Below are 23881 nucleotides of genomic sequence, written 5' to 3'. Positions count from 1 at the left end.
TGAGGTCTTGAGCAAATTTCTTCAACTTTGAGAGATTCAGTTTCTACATGTTGAAAGGATTAAATGAGTTCATATAAAGGACTTTGGTAAGATTGATGGTTTAAGTGAAATGAAGCATCTTACATGTTTTGTGCCCCCCCCCCCCCCCAATAAAGATAGCAAACTAGCTCAGTGCCAGTTGGTACTAAGGAAATGCAGAGATGGAAATCTTAAGACCATATCTCATTAGTTTCCTTCCTTATGTTTTAAATATTGTGATTTGTGATTTAGGGACCCATTCCTCTTTTATAAAACAAACAAGCTTGTTTGATATGCATCCCCTGCCCCCATCCTGGGGATTGAACCCAGGGATTCATAAATGCTACCCAAGTGCTCTACAACTGAGTCCTTTTTATTTTATGTTGAGACAGGATCTTGGTAAATTGCTCAGGCTACCTATTAATTTGTGATCTTCCTGTCTCACCCTCAGGAATACCTAGGATGGGGGGATGGGGCACTGTGCCCAGCTATGACTTACAAAATTTTGCTGCCTCTTAACATAGGAAAGTTTCTTTTTGAGATGGTCAGGTGGGCCTTGGTTTGACAGGGGAGTTGGAAAGCAGACACCCATTGTCTTCCTGAATTCACAGTCTTTTTTTTTTTGTGTGTGTGTGTGTGTGTGTGTGTGTGGGGGGGTGTTGGATATTGAACCCAGGCCCTTGCATGTGCCAAGTGCTTGCTCTATCACTTAGCTACATCCCCCAGCGCCACAGTCCTTTATATGCAAAAGTTGAAAATATTTTAATTTGTGACTTTGTGAATCACTGTATTAGAGAACAAAGTAATTTAATTTGTCTATTAAAATCTAATATGAAAAACTGTCAAAATTAGAGTTAAACAGTACTTGCCTTTATTCTCTGTGATTTAATTCCTAAAATTTGTATATGAGAAATATGCAAATGATATGAGAGTTTTGCAGAGGAAGCTTTAAAACTTGGCCTCATAGTGAGTAGAGCATAGAATGTCACCTCACTTGTGTTACTTTGTCTTACCAACAGTTAGTAGGGTTAGAGTGCCTTTGTTCTGTTAAGAGACTAGATTAACTATTAATGATACTTTACAGTGGTGAGAAACCTGTAACAGTTTTCCGGGATTAGTTTATTACATTTCATTGCTTACAGTGTGATGATGGTAAGGCTAATAAAACTGGGGATTTATTGAACCATTACTATTTTTGTACTTTACTGTATTTTTCATATTTAGTTCTCAGAATTCTACAGTACCAAAACACTAGTAATAAATACTATCTGATGAATTGAAAAGTTTTAACATATCCAATATAGTGTTTAGGTGAGGTCTGGGATGGCATAGACAATCTAAACAAGGGTTTCTCTGTGCACTGGCTTGCTGGCTTTCAGTCACACTTTTTTTTTGGACTAGAATTTAGAAATAAATAGCAAAATTTTTAAACTAGTATTTCTCTAGGGTTATAAATTATACTCAGGATAACAATTTAAAAAGTGACAGAAAAACATTTCCTCTAGTAAATGAAGTTTCTGATAAGTGGCATGGAAGCTGCCTTATAGAAGTTTTAAATCAGAAACTTATTTTTTGGACTAGGGATTGAGCCCAGGGCTTCTGAATCACTGAACCACATCCCCAGTCCTTTTTAATATTTTATTTAGAGACGGTGTCTAGCTGAATTGCTTAGGGCCTCACTAAGGTGTTGAAGCTGGCTTTGAACTCAAGGTCCTTCTGCCTCAGCCTCCCTAGCCACTGGGATTACAGGCATGTGCCACAGTGCCTGGCTTCCTAAATCTGAAACTTAACCAGTTTGAGACTACCTCCTTTTCCTTCTCCCTTACCTCCATCCCCATTCCATTGTAGTTTAGAGTAAATACATTATTACCATGTTCAGCAATACAATCCTGTTTTGGAATTATAGCAGGAGGAAAATTGGTAATGGAAAAAGGCTATTTTTACAAAAGGGAATGACATTGGGAATTTATTTTGAAAAAGGATATAAAAATTTCAGGATTGTTTATTTAATAAAATTTAAGTTGTAGTTGAAAAATGTGCACTGATTTGTTAAAATGAATAAAGAATATATCAAGTGTTGATTGTTTTGGGCATTTATATCATAATAATTAAAGAATGATATGTTGTATAACAATATGATTGGACATCTTTTTGGTTATAATACAGTCATAATGAAGATTATTTTGTAAATATGTAAAGGTTTTATTTCTTCTTTCATCCCTGCTAATCAAGTAATTATAATTCTCTTAAAAAAATTATCTTCATTCTTGGGCTGAGGGTGTATCTAATTGGCCTAGCATGTGTAAAGCCCTGGATTTGATCCCTAGTGCCCCCCTAACCTCTCCCACCCCCAATTCTTGAGGCACTTAGCACATTATTGTCCTTGTTCCTCCTCCTCCCCCCAGGATTCTAGCCTAACTTTAGTATTTTCTATTCCTTTCATCAAATGTTACATTATTTACAAATTTTAAATTTTCACTTTATTCTGGATTTGCATTTTGCTGAGTTGTTGGAATGTTTGCTGATCCCTGAGAGACTTGACAAAGAATGGCTTTAAAGAGTGGGGATAAAGGCTAGTGATAATCAGAGACATTTGTTTGAATGATTATCTTATTAATGTTATTTTTATGTTTGCACAATTTTTGCTTTTCTGTGTATTGTCATAACAGAGATTTTAATAAATGCTGCAAAAACAAGGATACCCCTTTTAGGTTAGAATGACCATTGGAGAAGTTGGTCAGTTAATTATAAATCTTCTTAGATATCTCATAGGACTTGCTTTATTTTTTCTTTTTTGTGAAGGGTCTCTTATTTGTCTCTTGAGTTTTGAGTCAGGATGTTAAATCTTGGCTCTGAAGGTAGCACTGGAGATTTGACATGGGAGTCAGAAAAGCCCCAAAAGCAGGCTTTTTGCATTTCAGTGGAAGCCCTTCAAAGATACTCCTAGGCCATCTACTGCATCCTGAGGCAGTAGAGAAATAGAATTGGAGTTGGTCATATTATAATCCTAGAATGGTGAATCATAATGGTAGAGAGAATTCCCATTAAGTGCCTGGTAACAAAAAAGTAAGTTTTAAGAGCTTCCCTGCCTTCTGAAGAAGATTCTTGTTTGGAGGTTTCCTGTGGCACTTTCCCATTAACTCATAGATATAGTTTTGCTTTATTACCCTATCATCTGAGTTTCCTTTACATATGTGTTCCTTGTAGTCCAAAATGACTCCTCATAAATATAAAGCAGCAATTAAAATTTTAAAACCTTTGTTATGTGCATTCCAAATAAAATCAAATTTGTGGATGATTATATAAGGAATTTGGCAAGTGAAAGGAAGTTTATTACATTTGTCAGAATTCAGGTAGAACTGTCTGCATAGTAACTATATTTTTTCAGATTCTATAAAAAGTCAGGGGCCACACTTAGATGTGTAGTGGTGGAGATGATACAGGATCATATAATGTCCACGGTGCCCAGGTTTCTTTCTTTGTTTTTTGTAGTTGTAAATGGACAGCATGCCTTTATTTGATTTGTGTATTTTTATGTGATACTAAGGATTGAGCCCAGTGCTTCACATGTGCTAGGCTCTGCCAATGAACTACAGCCCCAGCCCACATTCATGTTTCTTATGCTACCAACACTCTTAGAATTCTGGGTAGATTCAGGATTGCCTGATTCCCTTTCCTAGGATGTTAGCACCTTTGTGGTGCTATCTTTATTGGACTTCATCTGACAGGATTTACTGGTTATTTGCCACCTTCTGCCAGTGTTCTTGGGAATTGTCTCAGCTCTGAAACTCCTAGTCCTAATACAGAAGTCTTAAACCTCAGTGTGTTACATATTAGAGACTGGAAGCCATTAACTAAAGAGTTAAACTATTTGTTGTCACATGAAATTTGAGTGTCTCTTAAGGTGTGAAGGAAAATAAGAACAGAAGGGTATCATAGGAAAGTCTGTGTGTTGGGTACAAGAGATTGAATGGGGGAATTTGAACTGGTTTTTCTTTTAATGGCATATAAGGTGATGTGTAAGAATATGGTGTCACAGACCAATTAGTTGTTTTAATCAAGAAAGCTGATTAGTAGTGATGATTTTAATCGATTGGAGATACATAACAATGTTTTAACAGAATGCAGAATGTTTTGCTTGGATTGCTAGGGTCTGTGAAAATTTAGCCTTAGGTCTCAGAGACAATAACCTTTTGAAAAAGGTGAAAAATGTGTCTAACTCCAGTTGTTTGTATTTTTTTTTTCAGATTTTTTCCTTCATAAATTCATGTGGTTTAGCTGTGCATATATAGAAGTGTACATTTAAGAAAAAGTAAAATAGCTTAGGTAGATTGTAACTTTAATACTAATTAGATTTACTAGAACTGGCTAAGAAGACTATGAAGGGATCATCATAAGTGTCTGATATGTCTGGTTCTGTGAATTGAAATGGAAACTCAGTCCCAATCCTTGAGGCAGCTAACAGTTAAAAAACAGATATCTTTTAGTAATTGTGTAATGCAAGTATTTACAATATATAGAGGGGCAGAATAGGTCTTCTGTCTGGGAAGATATTTAGGAGGAAGTAGCATTTGAGGTTGAGGTTAGAAAAGTAGTTGGGTATATAAGGGAGATGAACTTGATAGTGACATTTCTGGGAGAGGAAACTGTATAACAAAAGATTTAGTGGTATGAAAAAGCTTGATGTATTTGGGAACTACTACTAACATTCAATATACAAAAAAGGGAGAATGTGGAAATTATATCCCCCTGAAGATAGGGGATTAGCCTGGGATTCTTCAGAAATTTGTGGCGGCTGATGCAGTTTACTGAGTAGAAGACTACAAAGGGTATGGGCTGGGGGTGGAGCCCATTGATAGAGTGCCAAGACCCTGGTTTAATCCCTTGAGTGTGCCTGTGCAAACACATACGCATATGTATACACAGAGAGAGAAAGAACTATAAAGAGTAACATAAGGTTGAGAAGTGATGAATTCATTTGTAGACATTGTGTTTAAGGCATTCAGTGACTGGAAGAAAATGTCTAGTAGAGATTGGAGGATGCATTGTTTTGGGTTGTAGCAGTATATTGGGTTAGCAGTTCATGTATGATCTTCGTCAGTGTCATTTTTTTTTCTTTTTTTCTTTTTTTTAAATCAAGGGTGTAGATAGAAGGGTTGGTGAATGACTTAGAGGGTCCTACCAGTATGACCAGCATTTAAGGACTAAGTGGAAGATGATGATCATGTAAAGGACCTAGAGTATGAGAAGAATCTAAAAACAAAGGGATTAAAAGAATAAACCCTAGCTGGGTGAGGTGGCTTACACCTGTAGTCCTAGCTACTCATGAAGTTGAGGCAAGAAGATCGGGAGGATTGGTTGAGCCCAGGAGTTCAGGGCTAGCCTGGGCAACATAGGGAGACCCTGTCTCAGGGAAAAGAAAAAATAAAATTTATAATTTTTTCCAATTAAAAATAATTTCCTATAATGTTATCTTGAAATTGAAATCAAAATTCTATAACTAAATCAGATTAACATAATTAAAATGCTTATTCAACATACACAGGAATCACTTGCTTATTTTTTTGTGGTCAATTACTGTTTTTTTTTGTTTTGTTTTATTTCTGGTGGGGGCGGGGGGGGGGGAAGGAGGAGATAGTGCTGGGGTTGAACCCAGAGGCACTTTACTACTGAGCTATTCCCTAGCCCCCCCCCCCTTTTTTTTTTTTTTTAGAATAGAGTCTTGTTGAGTTGCTGGGGCTGGCCTTGAACTTGGGAGCCTCTTTGCTGTAGGGCTCCCAAGTTGATTATAGGTGTGCACCACTGTACCTGGCAAGAAAGTGTGATCTTTAGGTGAGAGTAGGAATGGCATCATCAGGGGAGTGGTAAAGAATTGATTAAAGATGGCGAGATACAGAAGGAGCTGATCAGTGTACTGGCAGGCATTTTGAAGTATAGCAGTGTGGTTGTTAGATAGTAGAGGGAATTCAGATGAAAGTTGCATGGAAACATTAGGTGAATAAACATTTTTAAAAAAATTAAGTGGTCTAAAAGTATAAATGAAGATGGTGGATGGTTAAATTAATGGTTAATTGCAAGATGGTAAGACCGCTGCTTTGGAAGAACTAAGGAGTGGTCGTGAAGAGAGTCCTTTAAAATTGTGGGGGTAGGGTATGCTATGTGGTTTTAAAATGTGACTTATGAAAGTGGACTGGACCTCTATATCAATTCTTGGACCAGAATAAATTCTAGAAGGATACATGTAGAATGTTATCATAAAAAAGGACATTAAAAATTTTTGATGTGGAGAAGGTCTTCCAAGTTTAATAGGAGACTTATAAAGAAAACTTATAAAGAAAAGGATTTGTTGACTTAATTGCAGAAAAATAGAGTATAGGGTTCCAGATCTTACCCTGGGAGAAAATTAATAAAATTGAAAAATAACTAATTGGAGGAAAATATTTGTAGTAAGTGTAAGAGGATGTGCTAAATATAGCCATAGCAATGGGTGACTCAGGTGATACGGAGGTTCAGAAGACCATAGATTGAGGATGCCAAGTTTCTTTAGTGCAGTATGGATATGAGTCTCCCAGGATTTGGGTGGATATTGTGTGGAATTGAAGTCAGTAAAATGACTTCTGAAATTCTTTCTTATTTTATTTTTAATTGTAAATGGACAACTTTATTTTATTCATTTTTATGCGGTGCTGAGGAGTGAACCCAGTGCCTCACATGTGGTAGGCAAGCGCTGGACCACTGAGCTACAAAATCCTATACCCTGAAATTCTTAGTGAATGTGGGGAATAACATACTAAGGAAGAGTATAGATAGTTAGATGGAATACATATGTTTCATGGGATATGATATTGATACAGTATTTGTCAACATTCCTGAATCTTCCAATTCTTTTGGAATTCTAAACAAATCTGACTCTTTGGCAGAAGTAATGTTGGAATCATTTTCATGTATTATTAGAATTCTCTTTGGTTCCCAAAGTGACTAGCCATAAAATGGTTTATAGCTTGAACTTTTCTTCTTAATGTTTACAAGATGAGCATAAATGTCATTAGAGCTGTGTAATTTAATCTTGGGCTTTTTAATCTTAAGTGCACTGATTTTATATAAATATACTGAAATATGAACTGTTTATCCTTTTGGAATAAAAATAGTCACAATGAAGATGGATTTAAGTGTAATCTTATTTTCAAAGTAGCTAGTTGATAAAGTAAGAGTAATTGTCTAGAGCTACAGATTAAATTTCCACATACAGTAACACTGTAAGTGATTAAAAAAAGGTTTATGTTGAGGTTGATTATAAGGGGGTGGGGAGTTTAAACTAAGGAAAGTTATTTAAAATTGGCCAGACCTTGTATACTTCATTGACTCATTCAGTAAATAGTGAGGGGAATAGGCGCTGCATAATAATAGGCAAGGAGGGCTTACCACATGCCAAGCACAATACTTATTGAACTTTTCATAGATTCTTTCAATAAATCCTCACAGCAGCCTTTCAAGTAGGAATTATCCCCATTTTACAGAGGAGGAGAGAAAGGCTTGTGGAGTTTATGTAATCTCCCCAAGGTCATATTTTTAAAAATGATGGAAAAGCCTGTGACTAAATCCAAGGCAGAGCTGGAGTGCTTAAACAGTCTGTTCTTTTTAGTATGGGGCAGAAGGGCAGTGCCAGAGAAGGGATCTTTACTGAATGTTCACCATGGTACCATGTGTACAGCTCTGTAATCCACCTTAGCATGTTCAAGGTAAGTTTCGTTCTCGTCTCAGTAGTTACCAGCTCTGTAATGCCCACTGGATGAAAATAAGCTTAAACAATTGGAAAAACTCATTATAAATATCATCGAGAGGATATTCCTCCACAAGTCCATTGCATTTTATGCATGTTATTCCTTTTTCCTTTAAATTTTCTCATTCCACTTTGATTTCATTTTTTAAAGATCATAATTAGTTTATCTCTAAAAATTAAAAAAGGAAAAATAATTGAGGTCTACTTTGAAATTCTGAGACTGTTTCTTAGTATTTCAGTGGCACTGTGTTTTATTTTTAGTATGTGAAGTTTTTATTATGAAAACATAATTTTTAAAATGCAGTTAGAAATACTTTTTAGGAATAGGAAAACAGACTTGCACAAAAAATAATAAGGTCGTGTTAATTTTATTCACTTAAAATTATGAGCACTAGATCAGTTGTTGGTATTTTAAAGGAAGCATTTTCTTTCCTCATCTCTTTATTCTCCCTCTTTATTTTCACTCTTCCCTTTTAATCTGTTATCTCCTTTCCAAATCAGTATGAGCAATTATCTTTTAATTAAATTGAACTGGTGCTTACTTTTCTGTTGTAGGTGGCATTGCCAGTCCTTTCCTAAAAGGACAAGAATGTTATCTCTGCTCGGTAACTGGGTGTTGCTGTTCACTTGTACTGTACTGTGAAGGAGGAGGGGAAAATTAAGGTGTAAAATAACAAGTCTTTTTCTAAAGGAGCTGGGGACTAGATATTAGATATATCTTTAATGAAAACCAAGAAATTTTAACAAAGGTTGAGCATTTTTAATTGTTACATTGGAATTCTGTTTTAATATTTCATTCTTAAGTGACAAAAATGATTCACTGAGCCATATTTTTTAGGGCTAGTGAAATAGAAGCAGCCAAGGGTTGCATATTTGTTCACTATAGTCAGAAACATTATTATCCATGCTTCTCAAATTATCCAGAATGTTAAATTCTGATGTTAGCATTTTTTGTTTTTATTATAATTTGCTAAATTTAAAATCATCTTTTAGAACCATGTAAGTTCTACCTTAAAAAAGAAAACACCCCTCTGCTTAAAAGAAATGGTACTTCCTGCTTTCATAAACAGTCATGTGCATAGTTTAGCAAGGCCTGATGCCTCTGGAGCTTTTTCCCTTTATAGCACCATTGAATCCCAGTCCTAACAGAAGTACTGTGAATCTTGTGGCCTCATTCGGAACAAAAGGGATTAGAGAAGAAAAATCTCTTGATATAAAGCTTGGAAGCAAGGGCAGGCAATCTTGGTTGTGAATATTTTCTGATTTTTCCAGAAATCAAGCAGAAGATTGAGCTGCTGATGTCAGTTAACTCTGAGAAGTCGTCCTCTTCAGAAAGGTACAGCTACATCTCTTGCATGAACAATTAATGGTGTAGCCTTACTAAGAAACAAACAGGACATTTTTTTTCTTGTCAAGTTTGCTACATAATGTATTGTACTGCATGCTGGTATTGTGCTGTATTGAAGATGTGTATTTGGGGAAGCGGTTCTGCTTTTGCGAAGGTTAATTGAATTTTTTTTTTTTTTTTTAAATAGTGAAGCCTAATCAGCTGCAGCATGCACACCATAACACGGCGGACTGCTGGTTCATGTGTGACAGCTGTGAAGGCTTTACAAAATAATCTAACAAACAAAAATCTTGCTTTCTTTAAGGAAATACTACTGTTGGATTTTCTTCCTGTATTTTGAGGTTGTTGCTGTACAGAATTACCAAGGTTATTTGTAAGAGATGCAGATTGAAAATACTTGATTTTTGGTTGTAACAAATATTTTCTTATGTGGAAAGGGAGTGCCATTTGTAAATAGCTTAGGAATTGCAAACCCACAGATTAGTCACATTCTGAAAGAGAGATATGATGCTTCTTCAAGTCTGTGCTAGGAAATGGAACAGTCACTGCATGCAGTAATGGTTCATGCCTGCAGGTAAGGACAAAATGACTCAGAAGTATTTTTAAAGCAATTATTTTACCTGTCAATCATATGATTATACCTGTAAGGAGATATTTCATTAAAATAACTATTTTGCCTTATAAACAGAGTTAAGATATTTTTATCTAAAGTCAGAAATGAGTCTACAGTTCTCTATTTCAATATGTAAATACTGTGTATGCTTCTGTTTACCAAAATCATGTATAGTACATAATGTTTTAATGTGAGGTTTTTGGTCATACCAGAGATGCTTATCTTTTTCTTGGTTATCCAGCAGTTTATACTTAATGTTGATGTTTTGTATTTAAGGTGTATTGATATATCTCTTCTATGGTAATTTTTCATGGTTATCTTTTTTTGTTCATAGATTTAAAATTAAGGAAAATGTTATGGAGAAATAATTTGATGATTAGAGAATGATGCAGGAAAACCCCTGGGAAAAAATAGGAGTTGAAGGACCTACCACAGCAAAATGTATTTAATTAAAGTATACTAGTCTATGAAGGAGATGATTTGATGGCAAAGTGATCATGTTATAGAGATTTATTAGCATAATTAGATGTTACTGCTTTCTATGGACACTGAAAATAGAAAAGTTTAGTTACTTGATTATTTTTTTGTGGCTTCTAACTTCTGATTTGTGGACAACGATCTGATTTTAAGTATTCTGTTTGCTGAGATGAAAAACATTTTTCAGCCTTGTGAATATTCTACCATTAAAATGGTGGTGGTGAGAGGGGAAAAAGTGGAGTTGAGTAGTGAACAGTCCAGGTGGCAGCCGTGGAGTTAGAGTTTGATGCTAGGAAGAATGTACTTAATGAGATGGCAGCAATGATCATGTTAGCCTTCTGTAGTATCACACGTTCTCTTTTGGTAAATTGAGGGGGCGACAGAATGGATGAATATTACTGAGACATGAACTAGGAATGGGTAAAGTTAAAAGATAAAATATTCTAATATATTTTGGTGATTTTATTTACTTGTTTAGGCTCTTGTGATTACTTGAAGGAAAGCCAGGACACATTTGGTCCTGACTTTAAAGTTTAGAAAATCAGCCACTGTGCTGATAACTTCATAAGCAGTTCTGGTGGAGCTTACTTTATTGTTTTATTATTTATTATTTTGGAGGTTCTTAAAGGTATTTTAGGTGATTGTGACATGCTGATAAATGTAGCTTATGGATCAGTCTAACATTTGTAAGCACAGAAGTTGTTATTAATATAAGTATGTTAAAAACAGAAAATACCTTTTATTCCTCCATTTTGTTAAAGTCATACTATATTGATTAGTTAGATCACTTGGCTTTTTTGAAAGAACTTGAAAAATAAGAATCTGAAGTTTCTTTAAAAAACTTATGTCATAACACTATGTCCTGCTTGGTATTGTCATACCTCACAGTATCATAAGCATTTACTCACACTCTTCAATTCTTAGCTAGTTAGTGAGCTAAGTGATCATGTTATAGAGATTTATTAGTCTTTGCACTGACTCTTAAAGTTTTCTATTCTTACTTTCTTCTTATTACTTAGTTATTTATTATGATACTAGTGATTGAATTCAGGGAGCACTTACTACTGATGTATGCCTCAACCTTTTTTATTTTTAAAAAATTTTTAAAGAAATTAACCTTTATTTTTTGTTCCTTTTCTTTTCTTTTCTTTTCTTTTGATGTGTTGAGGATTGAACCCACAGCCTCAACTGTCTTAGAGCAAGTGCTCTGCCACTGAGCTACAACCCCAGCCTGTGTTTTTAATTTTGGAGGCAGGGTCTCCTTAAGTTGCCCAGCCTCCTGCCTCAGCCTCCTGAGTTGCTGAGATTTCAAGTGTGTGTTGTCATGCCTGGCTGACTGTTTTTAAAACTTAAAATTAGTAGTTTTAGGCATGGTAACCTCTGTATCTTAAAGGTGTTTAGGATTTTCAGTGTTTCTGTGTATCTATTGGAGAAAAGGGTAAAGAAACCTGGCTTTTTTTTTTTTTTTTTTAAAGGAGAGGAGAAGCTCCTTGGCTATGTGAAACCAAAAGTCATCATTCAGCACAGCTGATTTTGTTTTTGCAATGCAGAATGATCTTTTGATATTTCAGGGAACCAAGCAGAGAAACAACACTTCTAAATACAAAATGTAATATGTATGGAAGCTGCGATGTGATGGTTTTACTAATGTTTTCATCTCGTATTTTTAACCTAAGAGGAAATTGCTAGTCTTGTGAGAAGTGCATTAGTTGAATTATTTTTGTTTAAGCAATTTTGTAAAATGAGAGAAGCAACATAAAAACTAAACCTAATTTATTTTTGTAGACTCTGAGACCTCCTTCATTGAAAAATAACAATATGATTTCAAGTGAAATTATAATGGCATTTTGGAGTTTGTTTTGGGGGCTAAATTAGAAAATATACTATCCTAGAAAATCTCAATACCACCTTGAAATTTGTTTTTTGCTTTAATAAAACTGGAAGTCCATAGAGCATTATTTTGTAGGGGATGAATTAAGTACTTCTGTCTAGAATGGTCGACTCATAGGCCAAAATTAATGGGCTTACAAAAAGTTACAGTTTAGTTTTTGATTTTATATTTTGAAAATGGAAAATTTTTAACTTATTTATTTTTCAGATTAAGAGCAGAAGCTAGGCACATTTGTACCTGCCTGTAATCCCAGCAACTCAGGAGGTTGAGATAGGGGATCACAAGTTCAAGCCCAGACTGAGCAACTTATTGAGATCCTGTCTTAAAATAAAAGGGTTGATAGTGTAGATCAGTGGTAAAGTACTCTTTGGTTCAATCCTCAGTAACTCCCGTCCCCCTACCCCCACCCCAAGATTAGAGAACTTCACTGAATTAATAATAAATAATAATAATAAAACTACCTGATGATGAATAAAAAACAAAACATACATTATAGCCAGTTAAGAGGAAGCCATATCTGTTGCAAGAGAATACCCTTCAGGAGATTTTAGGAGTAAATCATACAGAGTGTGTGTGTGTCTGTCTCTCTCTCTCTCTCTCTCTCTCTCTCTCTCTCTCTCTCTCTCTCTCTCTCTCTCTCTCTCTCTCTCTCTGTATCAAACCCAGGGCATTTCCCATGCTAGCAAGCACTTTGTTACTGAGCTACACCCCAAGTGCTCAAGTATTTCTTTTATTCTTAAAATTTAGTGCCAGTTGAATGAATGAATGCATTTTAAACATTGTAAAAATGGTGATGGGCAGTTTTTCCCCCTTGTGTACTTCCATTGAACATAATAAATTGAATATTTGATGAAAAAAGATGCCAAGTTTTGTTACTTATTTTTGTCCTTCCCTAGCTGCAGACTCCTGGGGCTTATGAGATCAAGCAGATGGGAAAGAGGAGGAATAGTAATAGCTATAATAGGTGGGAAAAAGGTAGTGATCTCTTACTAAACTGTCCAGATTCCATCTCCAAGTTCTTAACAGGAAGAGGGAAGAAGGGAGGAGAATGAGCAAGAGTTGAGCGTGTGTGTGGTGTGTAGAAGGAATTTCTATTGGAGGATTCTAACAGATCATCCCAGAAGATCCTGAGGGACAGAAAATATTTTGCTGTACTCACATTTTTGTTAAACTATATTGCTACTTTTTCAGTGAACTCTTGTTAACAAGAGTATACAATTCTTAATAAGGAATAGTTGAACCCAGAATGTTCAGTTATCATTCCCAGTCCATTTAGGCAGACCCAAGCAGAACTGAGGAGTTTGTGAGCAGAGGGTTTCTTACACTTAACCTTGTGTCCATCTGCTTATTGTTAAAATGTAAATTGATATTGTAACCAGTAAAGCGCACAATTGGCTAACATTTGATAACTAAGTAACAAGGCCAAGTAGGTTTGCATTTTCTTAGGAAACAGACATTAACAGGATCATTTCTTTGTGTGGGTTTCTGGGGATGATATTCAATATATTTAAATATAAAGGGTGGGCCTTATGCTAGAATAGATAAGAAATACTCTATTTCATTACTGTCCCATATAGCTGGCAAATACTGAGTTCACAAATTGCTAGCTGCCTTGTTCAGGAGAGGAGAAACAGGGAGAGGGAGAAAGGGTCATAATATTATGCTGTGGCCTATATTTTACCACGGCTGAATAAACAGGATTGGTGAGAAGTAATAAAGATTTTATATTTTTCCTTGCACAATATAAGAGCATTTCAGATACATACACTGTGAAATTTTCATGTGTATACTTTAATTCCCTTTCTTGTTTGGAGTTTCTTATGTGAAGAGACAAAGGACATATGATAGTGATGCACAGATGCAGAAGGCAAACAGAGAAACCCTGGAGAAAAGTAGGAAAATAGCAGGGAGAGAATTAAAAAAAAAAAAAAAAAAGAAGGGACCAAGTTAAAGAAAGAAGGATGTTCTATTTAAAAAAAAAGGGGGGGGGTCCATTACTTTATTTGCTCTTATGTTAAGTGTGTTTTTCTCCATGTCTGTGTGGCAAGTACTTAGTGGCGGGAAAGCCTAAGATTTTATTTTCTGTTCAGATTCTCCTCCTCTTCCCAACCCAAAGACCAGGCCAAATATTTATTGATAACGATTGCTCAAATTTTGAATCCACACTTTGCCATTGCTCCCTTTCTGTCTGTACTTATAGCACAGATTTTTTCCCCCTAAATGGTAGAATGAGATGGTACAGTGGATGATTGTGTTGTTCTTTCTCCACTCAATTCTTATGCTTATTTTACTTTTATTCTATTAATTGGTGAGGTGAGGGTGGGGGACTGAGGATTGAACTAGAGGGCACCCAATCACTGAGCCACATTCTCAGCATTTTTTTTTTTGGGGGGGGGGGTGTGATGCTAGGGATTGAACCCAGGGCCTTGTGCATGCAAGGCATGCACTATACCAACTGAGCCATCCCCAGCCCTTTTTTTTGTATTTTATTTAGAGGCAGGGTCTCATTGAGTTGCTTGTTTAGGACCTTCCTGTTGCTGAGGCTGGCTTTGGACTTGGGATTCTCCTGTCGCAACCTCCCCAGCTGCTGGGATTATGGGTGTGCACCACTGTGTTCGGCTTTTATTTAATTTTTATTAGTATTTTATTGAAGACATATGGGAAAATACATGTATCATAAAATCATTTGAAATTCAGCTTAAAAAAATTTTTTTTTAAGTTTATGCTTTTTGTGTGGTTACCTAAAAGGTCTTTGCCACACATAGTAAGATTTCTTGCTATATTTATTTGTAGAAGTTTTAGGCTCTTGATATTTAATCCTGTGATTCTTTTTTTTTTAACCTCCTCCCCCCTCTTTTTTCTTCCTAGTCCTGAGGATAAAACCAAGGCCCTTGCAGATGCTAGGCAGGCACCTACCACTGAGCTATTTCCCCAGACCTTTTTATTCTGAGACAGGGTCTTGCTAAATTGCTCAGGCTTACCTTGGATTTTTGATAGTTCTGTTTCAGCCTCCCAAGTAGTTAGAATTACAGGCATTCGTCATAACTGGCAGTTTCTGTTTTTGACCAGTTTTGTAAATAGAAACCCTCTGTATGTGCTTTTGGTCTGTCTTCTCCCACTTTTATCTATGTGAGAGATATCCATGATACGTGTAGTTACAGTTGATCCAGTTTCATTGCTTTACAGTATTCATTGTATGAGGATACTTCAGTTTTTCCATTTTACTGTTTATGGGTGTTGGGGATATTTGCAGTTTGTGGCCATTAGTAATAGTGCTGTTATGCACATCTGTATGTATGTGTTTTGATAAATGAACCTGGATGTGCATTTCTCTTCCTAGGAGTGTAGTTGGTGAATTTTACTGGATATCACCGATTTTTCAAAGTGAATGTGCCAGTATTCCCAGCATTTGTGCCCTAGGGTCTTGCCATCTTAGTGTTGTATATTTTTTCTCCTTTCTTTTCCTTCTTTCTCCTTGTAGCATTCTGGTTTGTGTGCCAGTGTCACTCAGAGTTTGGGCCATTTTGAGGAGAAGCAGCAGATAGAGGAATGTTTCTGGGCACTGATTTACACAAAGATCAGCATTAGAAATTTAACCAGAAAAGGACTGTAGGGTGTAGTTGTCTGAGGTACTGGTTTCCTATGGGCTGATTGTAATCTCAGGTCCTAGAGGTTATATATGTTAACATTAGTTTTCAGATTTGGTTTGGTTTTATTAGCAAAACCTTTCTTCAGTTAACTGCCTCTCCCCCAAGTGCTGGGGAATCAAACTCAGGGCTTTGTGCATGTAGGGTAAGTGCTGTACCACCGAACTACATCCCAGCCCTCAGTTAAACCTTATTAGAAAGTTACCTTAAAACATGTAAGAAAAATCCCAGTTTAGAAACTGGAATTGAGGCTCAGAGAATCTGAGCATCAATTATTGGTGCTTTTCTGTTCCATCCTTGGAGTCCCCTCTTTTGAGCTCCAAGCTTGATAACCCAAACCCTGAGGTAGTGGGTAGGCCATCTTAGGTAGGCCATCTTAGGTTGATTAATTTCAGGTTTAAAAAACCAATAGGACTATTGTCTGAGCTGCCTTTCTGTTGATCATTATTTGATTTAGAGGTAGTACTTTTAAAATTATTCTCTTTGATATCAATTTAAATTTTGATTCTTATTTCTAGTGCTCATCCAGAGCATTGTTTATAATACAGCTAAAACAAACTTTTTAGAACATAGATTTGATTAAGTTGGTCATTCTGTTTTTATGTTTTAAATACTTTAAAAAATATCTTTGTTTTATTTATCCATTTTTATGTGGTGCTGAGGATCGAACCCAGCGCCTCACACGTGTTTGTGCAAGGTGAGTGCTTCACCACTGAGTCCCAGCTTCAGTCCTGTTTTTACTTATTTTTAAAATTTTTTAGAAAGTTTTATTGTTTTATTTTTGATTCTAGGGATTGAACTCAGGGATGCTTTACCCCTGAGCTATGTCCTTGGCCCTTTTTTATGTTTTATTTTGAGGCCATGATGACATCAGCTTCCCAGGGCTGGACTTGAACTTGTGATCCACTTGTCTCAGCCTTGTAAGTAGCTAGGATTACAAGTGTGCGCCTCCATGCCTGGCTCCATCTGCTTTTAAAAGCGTTTACCCATGGTTCTTTGGATAAAGGTAAAACTCTGTCTGGACCAGTGAGCACCTATGCCCCCAAGGTCCTGGTCTTCCCTGTTCAGTCTCACAGTTCTATTATTTTGATTATTTAAAAAAAATTTTTTTTAGACATCGATGGACCTTTATTTTGTTCATTTATTTATATGTGGTGCTGAGAATCAAACCCAGTGCTTCATACATTCCAGGCAAGTGCTCTACCACTGAGCTCCAGATTATGTTTCTATATTCTCCATCTCAAGGAAGCCCTGCCCAGGTCAGATTACACCTATTATAAGCTCTTCCAGGACTGTGTTTCTTTCCTTGGTAGCATTTGTCATAGCTGTTATTATCATTTGCAGTTAACATGTTACAGATTTTTCGGGAAGACTTTTGGTATGGATTGTTGTGTATTTCTATGGTACTGGCATAGATCATTAAATTATTAAATTAATTGACGTTAACTATTTTCAAGTGTCAGGGTTACAAATGTTAAGTTTTTCAATCACCATGAAGATGTAGTTTAACACGTTACCTTCTTTGCATTTTTTTCATGTAAGATGGAAATTAAATCTGACCACTTTATATATTTGCCAAAATGGCAACATTAAGCCATATTCATCTGTTCCCTAATGTCAGCATTTTGTGTATCACTTTGTTGGTTTTTGTCACATTTGCACTCCACACTGTACTGATATGTACTTGATATCATGCCCTTTTGCTTACATTTAGTTGTGGTAAAATACTCCCAAATTTTAATGTTTTAAAAACCTAATCTTTGAAAAGGAATCTTTGTATTCTACTAGAAATGGAGAAACAGTATCATTACCTTGAAAAAACAGTGATTATCATATCTTGTCTATATCCTGTTGTCTAATAAAGACTTCATGCTTCAGCCACATGTTCTTCTTTTCACAGGGGAAATTAAATTGTCAAGTATTGGGAGTAAATACATGTTAGCACGAAAGTGAGACTTGCTTTTTGCTAGACTCAAAAGAACCTTGGACTAAAGAAGTAGCCTCTTCCATATGTGATTCAGTATGTTTCAATACCAAGTCCCAGATATCACTTCATATCATTTTGTGTACCAATACTTGCACCTCCTCTTTACTTTGTAATGTTCTTGCCTTCAAGATTATGATTATGATAAATTTATCATGGACTGTTGTGAACAAATGTGAGTGGCTGAATCATTTATGTACTAGGGCTAGAAAAAAATCAAGACTAATTTTAGTAGATTATATTTGTTATTCATTTATCCAGCATTTATCAGCAACTGTTCTAGACTATACTCAGTGGTTTTGAGATCTAGATTAGGGCCACAAAGGCAGCACAGAAATGTAGGATTCATACAGACTATTGGTGTACAGAATTTGTACAGAACATGTGTTGATGAGTGACTTGCCCCTTAATGGCTTGGTTCATTTCTTTGGCATGTAGTTCTGAACACTGTGTCATGGATGGTGCCACAGTGGGTACATTGCGTATAACCATAATTGCATTTCTGGGAAACTTCAAAAGATCAGAGGTGTGGCAAAAGGTTCACAAACACAGCTGCCTACCAAGGCCATAGCAAGTGAGTGATTCCTGATCTGCTCCGGCTGAATACTGCTGTGTGGAAATACAGGCCAAGGTTTCTCAGCTCTTCTGCTTTTTTTTTTTTTTTTTTAAAGAAGTTGGAAGTTTAGATTTTCATGTCAAATCTATTTGATGGTGGTGCAATCTCAAAAATAGAGTATCTGATACTAAGATTCAGCTCACAGTAAATGTTTTTCTTCTGTGCTATAGAAGCACAGAATATGGGATTCACAGACTTATTGTGAGGGATTTTCAAATCCTAAGCATTATCTATAGATTGAAGGCATACAAGTGAAACTTCACACTGAGGGGCAGGTCTCTACAACTCTGCAACTTTTCAGATGTGCCAAACACTCATGATTACTGATTAAAGAACTATATACTAAGATATCACAGTTTAATAAGATATTAGCTGTTTGGAAGAGAAGGGCTACCTATAGGTACAGATTTCTCAAATTGAGCATCATTCTTTTGTTTGCAAATATTCAGTACCCACCATGAAACGGGGGTCAGAGAAAATGGAAGTCAGGGTAGAAGGTTATGTTAGAGAAGATACACACTCAGGTATGTGGTATTGGCCTGGTCAGCTACTAAAAGTGACTAACAAGTTTAACTTTGTTTACTGACAGCCAAGTGAAGGAAAAAAAGTAGCACTACCTTTAAGGAAAAAAAAAATAAAAGAAATTAGTTCTCCCAAAAGAAGAATCAAACCTTTTCATCTAACTATATTTTGTTAATGTAACCATTTTCATATATTTTGAAAGAAATGCTATATATTTTAGAAATTTCAGTTAAAAAGGTTATATAAAGCACATGCTTTTATCATTAAAGGGCAGTTACTATAATTCATTATTTTGTTTTTAGTTCAGTTTGTTTTTGTTTTAGTCTAAGTAGATCTGTAAAAGCAGGTGTACTATAATAGTGAAACTATCACCAACATTGAAGTCCAGGATCATAATGACCAGTGGTTTTGGAATTGGCTTTCTTGTACATTTCTACAGTATTCTTATGTTTTAAAGTTATCTTACCCCCAACCCCTGGCCCACCCAGTTTTTGTTCTGGGTATTGAACCAAGATTTTTCTACCAGTGAAGTACATTCCTAGCCCTTTTTAAATTTTTTTGTTTTGAGACAAGTTCTTGCTACGTTGCTGAGGCTGGCTTTGAACTTGGGATCTTTCTACTTCAGCCTCCTCAGTCACTGGTATTACAGACTTGCGCCACTGTGCCCAGCAGTAGCATATGTTTTATAGTTTAATTTAAACAGGCTGCATAGGACTGAGTTCATGATATGGATTAATGTACTATCATAATTTTATTTAATGATTCTTAATCTTAGAATCACTTGCAAGGCTGAGGTTGTAGCTCAGCAGTGGAGTGGTCGCCTAGCATGTGTGAGGCGCTGGATTCCATCCTCAGCATCACATTAAAATAAAGGTATTGTGTCCAACTGCAACCAAAAAAAAAAAAAATAGAATCACTTGCAAAGCTAATATATAAGGCTCTTGATATAGGCAGTGTTGAATTGTCCTTCAGAAAGGTACATACACTTTTACATTTTCCCTGGCAGTGCACAAAAGAGCCTTTATAACTTTTTTAAAAATATTTTTTTAGTTGTAGGTGGACACAAGGTCTTTATTTTTTTTTTATTTGATTATTTTTATGTGGTGCTGGGGATTGAACCCAGAGTCTTATGCATTCAAGGCAAGCGCTCTACCACTGAGCTACAACTCCAGCCCCAGAACCTTTATAACTTACTTAATACCCTCATTTGAGAATCCTGAAACAGTCTCTTTTTGAGTGTCTTATAGGTGGCATTGAATAACCAGTGTTGACATAACAGTCTCTCTACCCTATAGCTCTTTCCTCTAATAAAGCCAAGTGATAATGTGGTTTGTTCTATATTTCTTTTGTGTGCATAAGTAAAGTCAAATCAGGACAATCAGCTTTAACAAGATGAAAGACTGCATAGATTCTTAAATTTGGTCATGCATTTATGAAAGGTGTATTTCATGTGCCATTTGTTAGAGGCTAACTGTTAAGTGACAATTCAGTCAATGAAAAACTAATTTAGGTATTCTGTTTATGCTAATTAATGTTAATTTTTTAAGGGATTTTAAGAAATTTGATTCAAGCTTCTCGTTTCAGACAGATGACAAAACATTTAACACAGATGGTTAACTCTTGTTTTTTTGCTCTTCTAAAAAATAGAATGCATGGATTATTAGCCCCTCTAACTTTCTATGTTAAACCAGGGCCTTGTGATTGTTCAGTAAATATTCAGTAAAGTTATTTTTATTACAAAATTCAATAACTTGTATAGTTACGGCCTGACCATTTTTCTTGCTGGAATTTGAATATTTTTATTTGGGGAAGGGTTGCTGTATATATTCTGATGATGGTTGGAATCTAAGTCCAGATTCCTCAGATTAACATTCTAGGCTGTGAAAAGTCAGGGTGAAGTGAAGCATGGTAGGACCATCTTAAAACTCAAATAACTTAATTTCATAAGACTGGGATGGAGATGGAGGAAAGAATAAAAATATGGAGGAGGGATGTTGTGTTCAGGTGGCCAAAATGGTCTTTGGAATTTAATGCTGAAGTGCACCAAGAAACATTGAAAGGTTTTAGCAAGGGAGATATTTGACGGTATTAAAAATAATGCACACACCTTTGTTTGCACAAAGTAAAGGTCTTAAGAAAGTCTAAAGAAATATATTTTCTAGAACGGAATGTTGTAAGATAACTTCTTGCTATTAAGTCTACAAGCTATTCATCTGCTCTGAAAATGGGTAGAAAAACTATGATAGTGTTTGGCATTTGAGTTATAGAGAATAGATGAATTTCTTGACACTGGGAGTATTAAACATAGAAATGGACTACCCAACAGAGGCTTTGAAATTTATTCAAGGCTCACTATTAAGGTAACCATTCTCATTGTTTGCCAGTGCACTCTTTTAACCTTTATTTTTTTTATTTAGAAAATAATATTGTTTCTTTATTGGTTTGTCTTTCTTAAGCGTCATCCTACTCCATTTTCTCATTCATTTGCCCAGCTATCCTGACAGTATAATACTGTCTGGGTAAAATGGTTTATTTCCTTTATTGTAACATTAATGATTTAAAGGAAATTGCATTAACTCATTTGTTCTTTGATAGTTACCATGAGTTGATTTCAGAAGATACTACTTTTATCTTCTTTTAAGAAGAAAAATATTGGTTATTTACCATCTTACCATTTATCGAATTTCAAGCCTTCTTTAAGTTCTACTAGCATAAAACAGGATATTAAGGCAAAAGCGTTGAATTAATTTTCTTCTTTGGGGCTTGAACTTGGTGGGGAGTTGAAGTGAGGCTGTGGCAGGAGGGTCACATTAATAGTGTTTGTTTGTTTGTTTTAAGATGGACACAATACCTTTATTTTATTTATTTTTTTAAATTTGTGGTACTGGGGATCAAACTCAGTGCCTTGCACATGCCAGGCAAGTGCTGAATCACTGATCCACAACCCCAGCACCTTAATAATGTTTTGATTCTTCATATCAGATATTTATGGTAAGTTTGTTTGTAGAAAAGTTATATTATTAATGCAGATCAACCATTTCCCAGAAATTTTGTCAAAATTTTCTTCTTTTTTATGGGCTGGGATTGTGGCTCAGTGGCAGAGTGCTTGCCTAGCATGTGTGATACACTGGGTTCGATTCTCAGCACTGCGTATCAATAAATAAAATAAAGGTCCACTGACAACTAAAAAAAATGTATGGTTCTGCTAGTGTTTTAAAAGTATATCCATTGAAAATCTGAGCAGAACTATACAATTTCTTAGGCAAGGAGAGCAGCATTTAAATATAAATTTGACTCTCTTTAGTAATGCAAAATCTCCATTGTTTTAGTAGCAGCCTTTCAGATGATGAGTACAGCCTCCTCAAAGGCCAAGAATTAACTTCTTCATTTAATAGCTGTTTAATACATTTTATTAGGCACAATTAACTCGTGTTATATTTTGTTCAGTTAATAGTTAAAGCTTTGACCAATGAAATAAAAAGACAACAAAATGTCCACTCTTTTGGGGTATAATATGAATCACTTTGGTGATTCTTGTAGCAGCTTAGGCGTTATTGGTACTTTAATAATCAGTGATATACTTCAAGAAGGGCCATTATCATCTGCTCATTTCTCTCTTCCTTCTCTTACTTTTATTGAGCAGTAAACCTTTTCCTAGCATTCTATTAGTCTTCCTAGCAGAATTGTCATCTCTATTTTACAGCTGAAGAAAAATTGAGGCCTGGAGGTGACTGGTTCCCCAGACATAGAGCTGACCAGTTTTAAAAGTCTTATCTTTTACAATGCAGAACTTATTAGCATTTCATCTATCATGAAAAGTCTTAATGACAGGAGAAAAGACTTTAGAGATATTAAATAAAGATTGAGTATCTCTTATCCAAAATACTTGGAACCCAGAGTGTTTTGATTTTTCTGAATATTTGCTATATAAAAAGATATCTTGGGGATGGGACCCAATTCTAAACATGGAATCCATTTGTTTCTTATACATATCACTTGAAAGTAATTTTAGTATTTTAAATAATTTTTTGCATGAAATACAATTTCATGGTATGGAATTTTCCATGTAGGCCTTAATGTCAGCACTTAAAATGTTTTGGATTTTGGAGTACTTCAGATTTTCGGTGTTTAGATTAGTAGTGATGCTCAGCTTGTGTAGAAAGAGTTTGTTAACATGCACAGCCTTGTGAAGTATTCTTAAAACATGGAGGTGTGATTTTCATACTGGTTCATTTCAATACCAGGGCTCTCTGGTTTTCATTACAAAATACTGAATTTGAATGCCCTTAAGAAGCATAGGTCTATTCCAGGAGAACCCAGACCTAGGATTTACTGTTTCATATTACTTCTTTCTATTTTTATTTATTTTTTCCACAGTTTTAATTGATGCATTATAGTTGTGCATAATGGTGGGATTTGTCATTACATATTGTACATGCACATAATACCTACTTGATTTTTGAAGCATTTGAGCTATGACTCTTAAACATAGGGAAAAGCTTCCTCTATCTGGAAATGTCAGTCATTAGTAAATGTCACTTATGTGGATTCTTTTATTCTTGTCAGTTCTGGGCAAATGAAAAATTAATGCCAATACCTGGCAACACTAGTGTAATGGGTAAAACATATATATGTTGATTGTCTTTAGTACTCAACATATCCATCACTGAAATATATACATATTTTTGCTTTAATATAAAAAGCTTCTTTTTTATTTTTATTTTTAAATTTTTGGTACTGGAGATTGACCCCAGGGGGTGCTTTACCATTTAGCCATATCCCCAGTTCTTTTAAAATTTTTTTATTTTAGACAAGGTCTCACAAAGTTGCAGAGGGTCTCATTAAGTTGCTGAGCCTGGTCTTGAACTTGTGATCTTCCTGTATTCAGCCTCCCAAATGCTAGGATTATAGATGTGTGCCCCCATGCCTATCTTGTAATATAAAAGGTTTCTGTCTTTGATTAGTGAAGAAATTTGGAGAGAAGA

The 23881-nt window shown here is 35.5% G+C and overlaps 1 protein-coding gene across 10 annotated transcripts in view; it reads left to right on the top strand.

Moving 5' to 3' along the window:
• Positions 1-23881, top strand: part of Srpk2 (SRSF protein kinase 2) — a 227807-nt gene that overhangs the window by 87302 nt on the left and 116624 nt on the right. For 5 of the 10 annotated variants that reach the window (XM_078040209.1, XM_078040207.1, XM_078040208.1 and 2 more), the window contains one exon: positions 9071-9134. The exons of 4 other annotated variants lie outside the window; for them this stretch is intronic. In XM_078040209.1, coding sequence (XP_077896335.1) covers positions 9071-9134 — 64 coding nt within the window. Of the gene's footprint in view, positions 1-9070; positions 9135-9688; positions 9721-23881 lie in introns of those variants that run through there. One more of the 10 variants, XM_078040214.1, reaches the window with a different exon arrangement.

Source organism: Ictidomys tridecemlineatus, chromosome 2 (assembly GCF_052094955.1).
Source record: "Ictidomys tridecemlineatus isolate mIctTri1 chromosome 2, mIctTri1.hap1, whole genome shotgun sequence".
Lineage (NCBI taxonomy): Eukaryota > Metazoa > Chordata > Mammalia > Rodentia > Sciuridae > Ictidomys > Ictidomys tridecemlineatus.
Note: the sequence above shows the minus strand (reverse complement) of the source record. Positions and strands in the feature narration are given on the sequence as shown.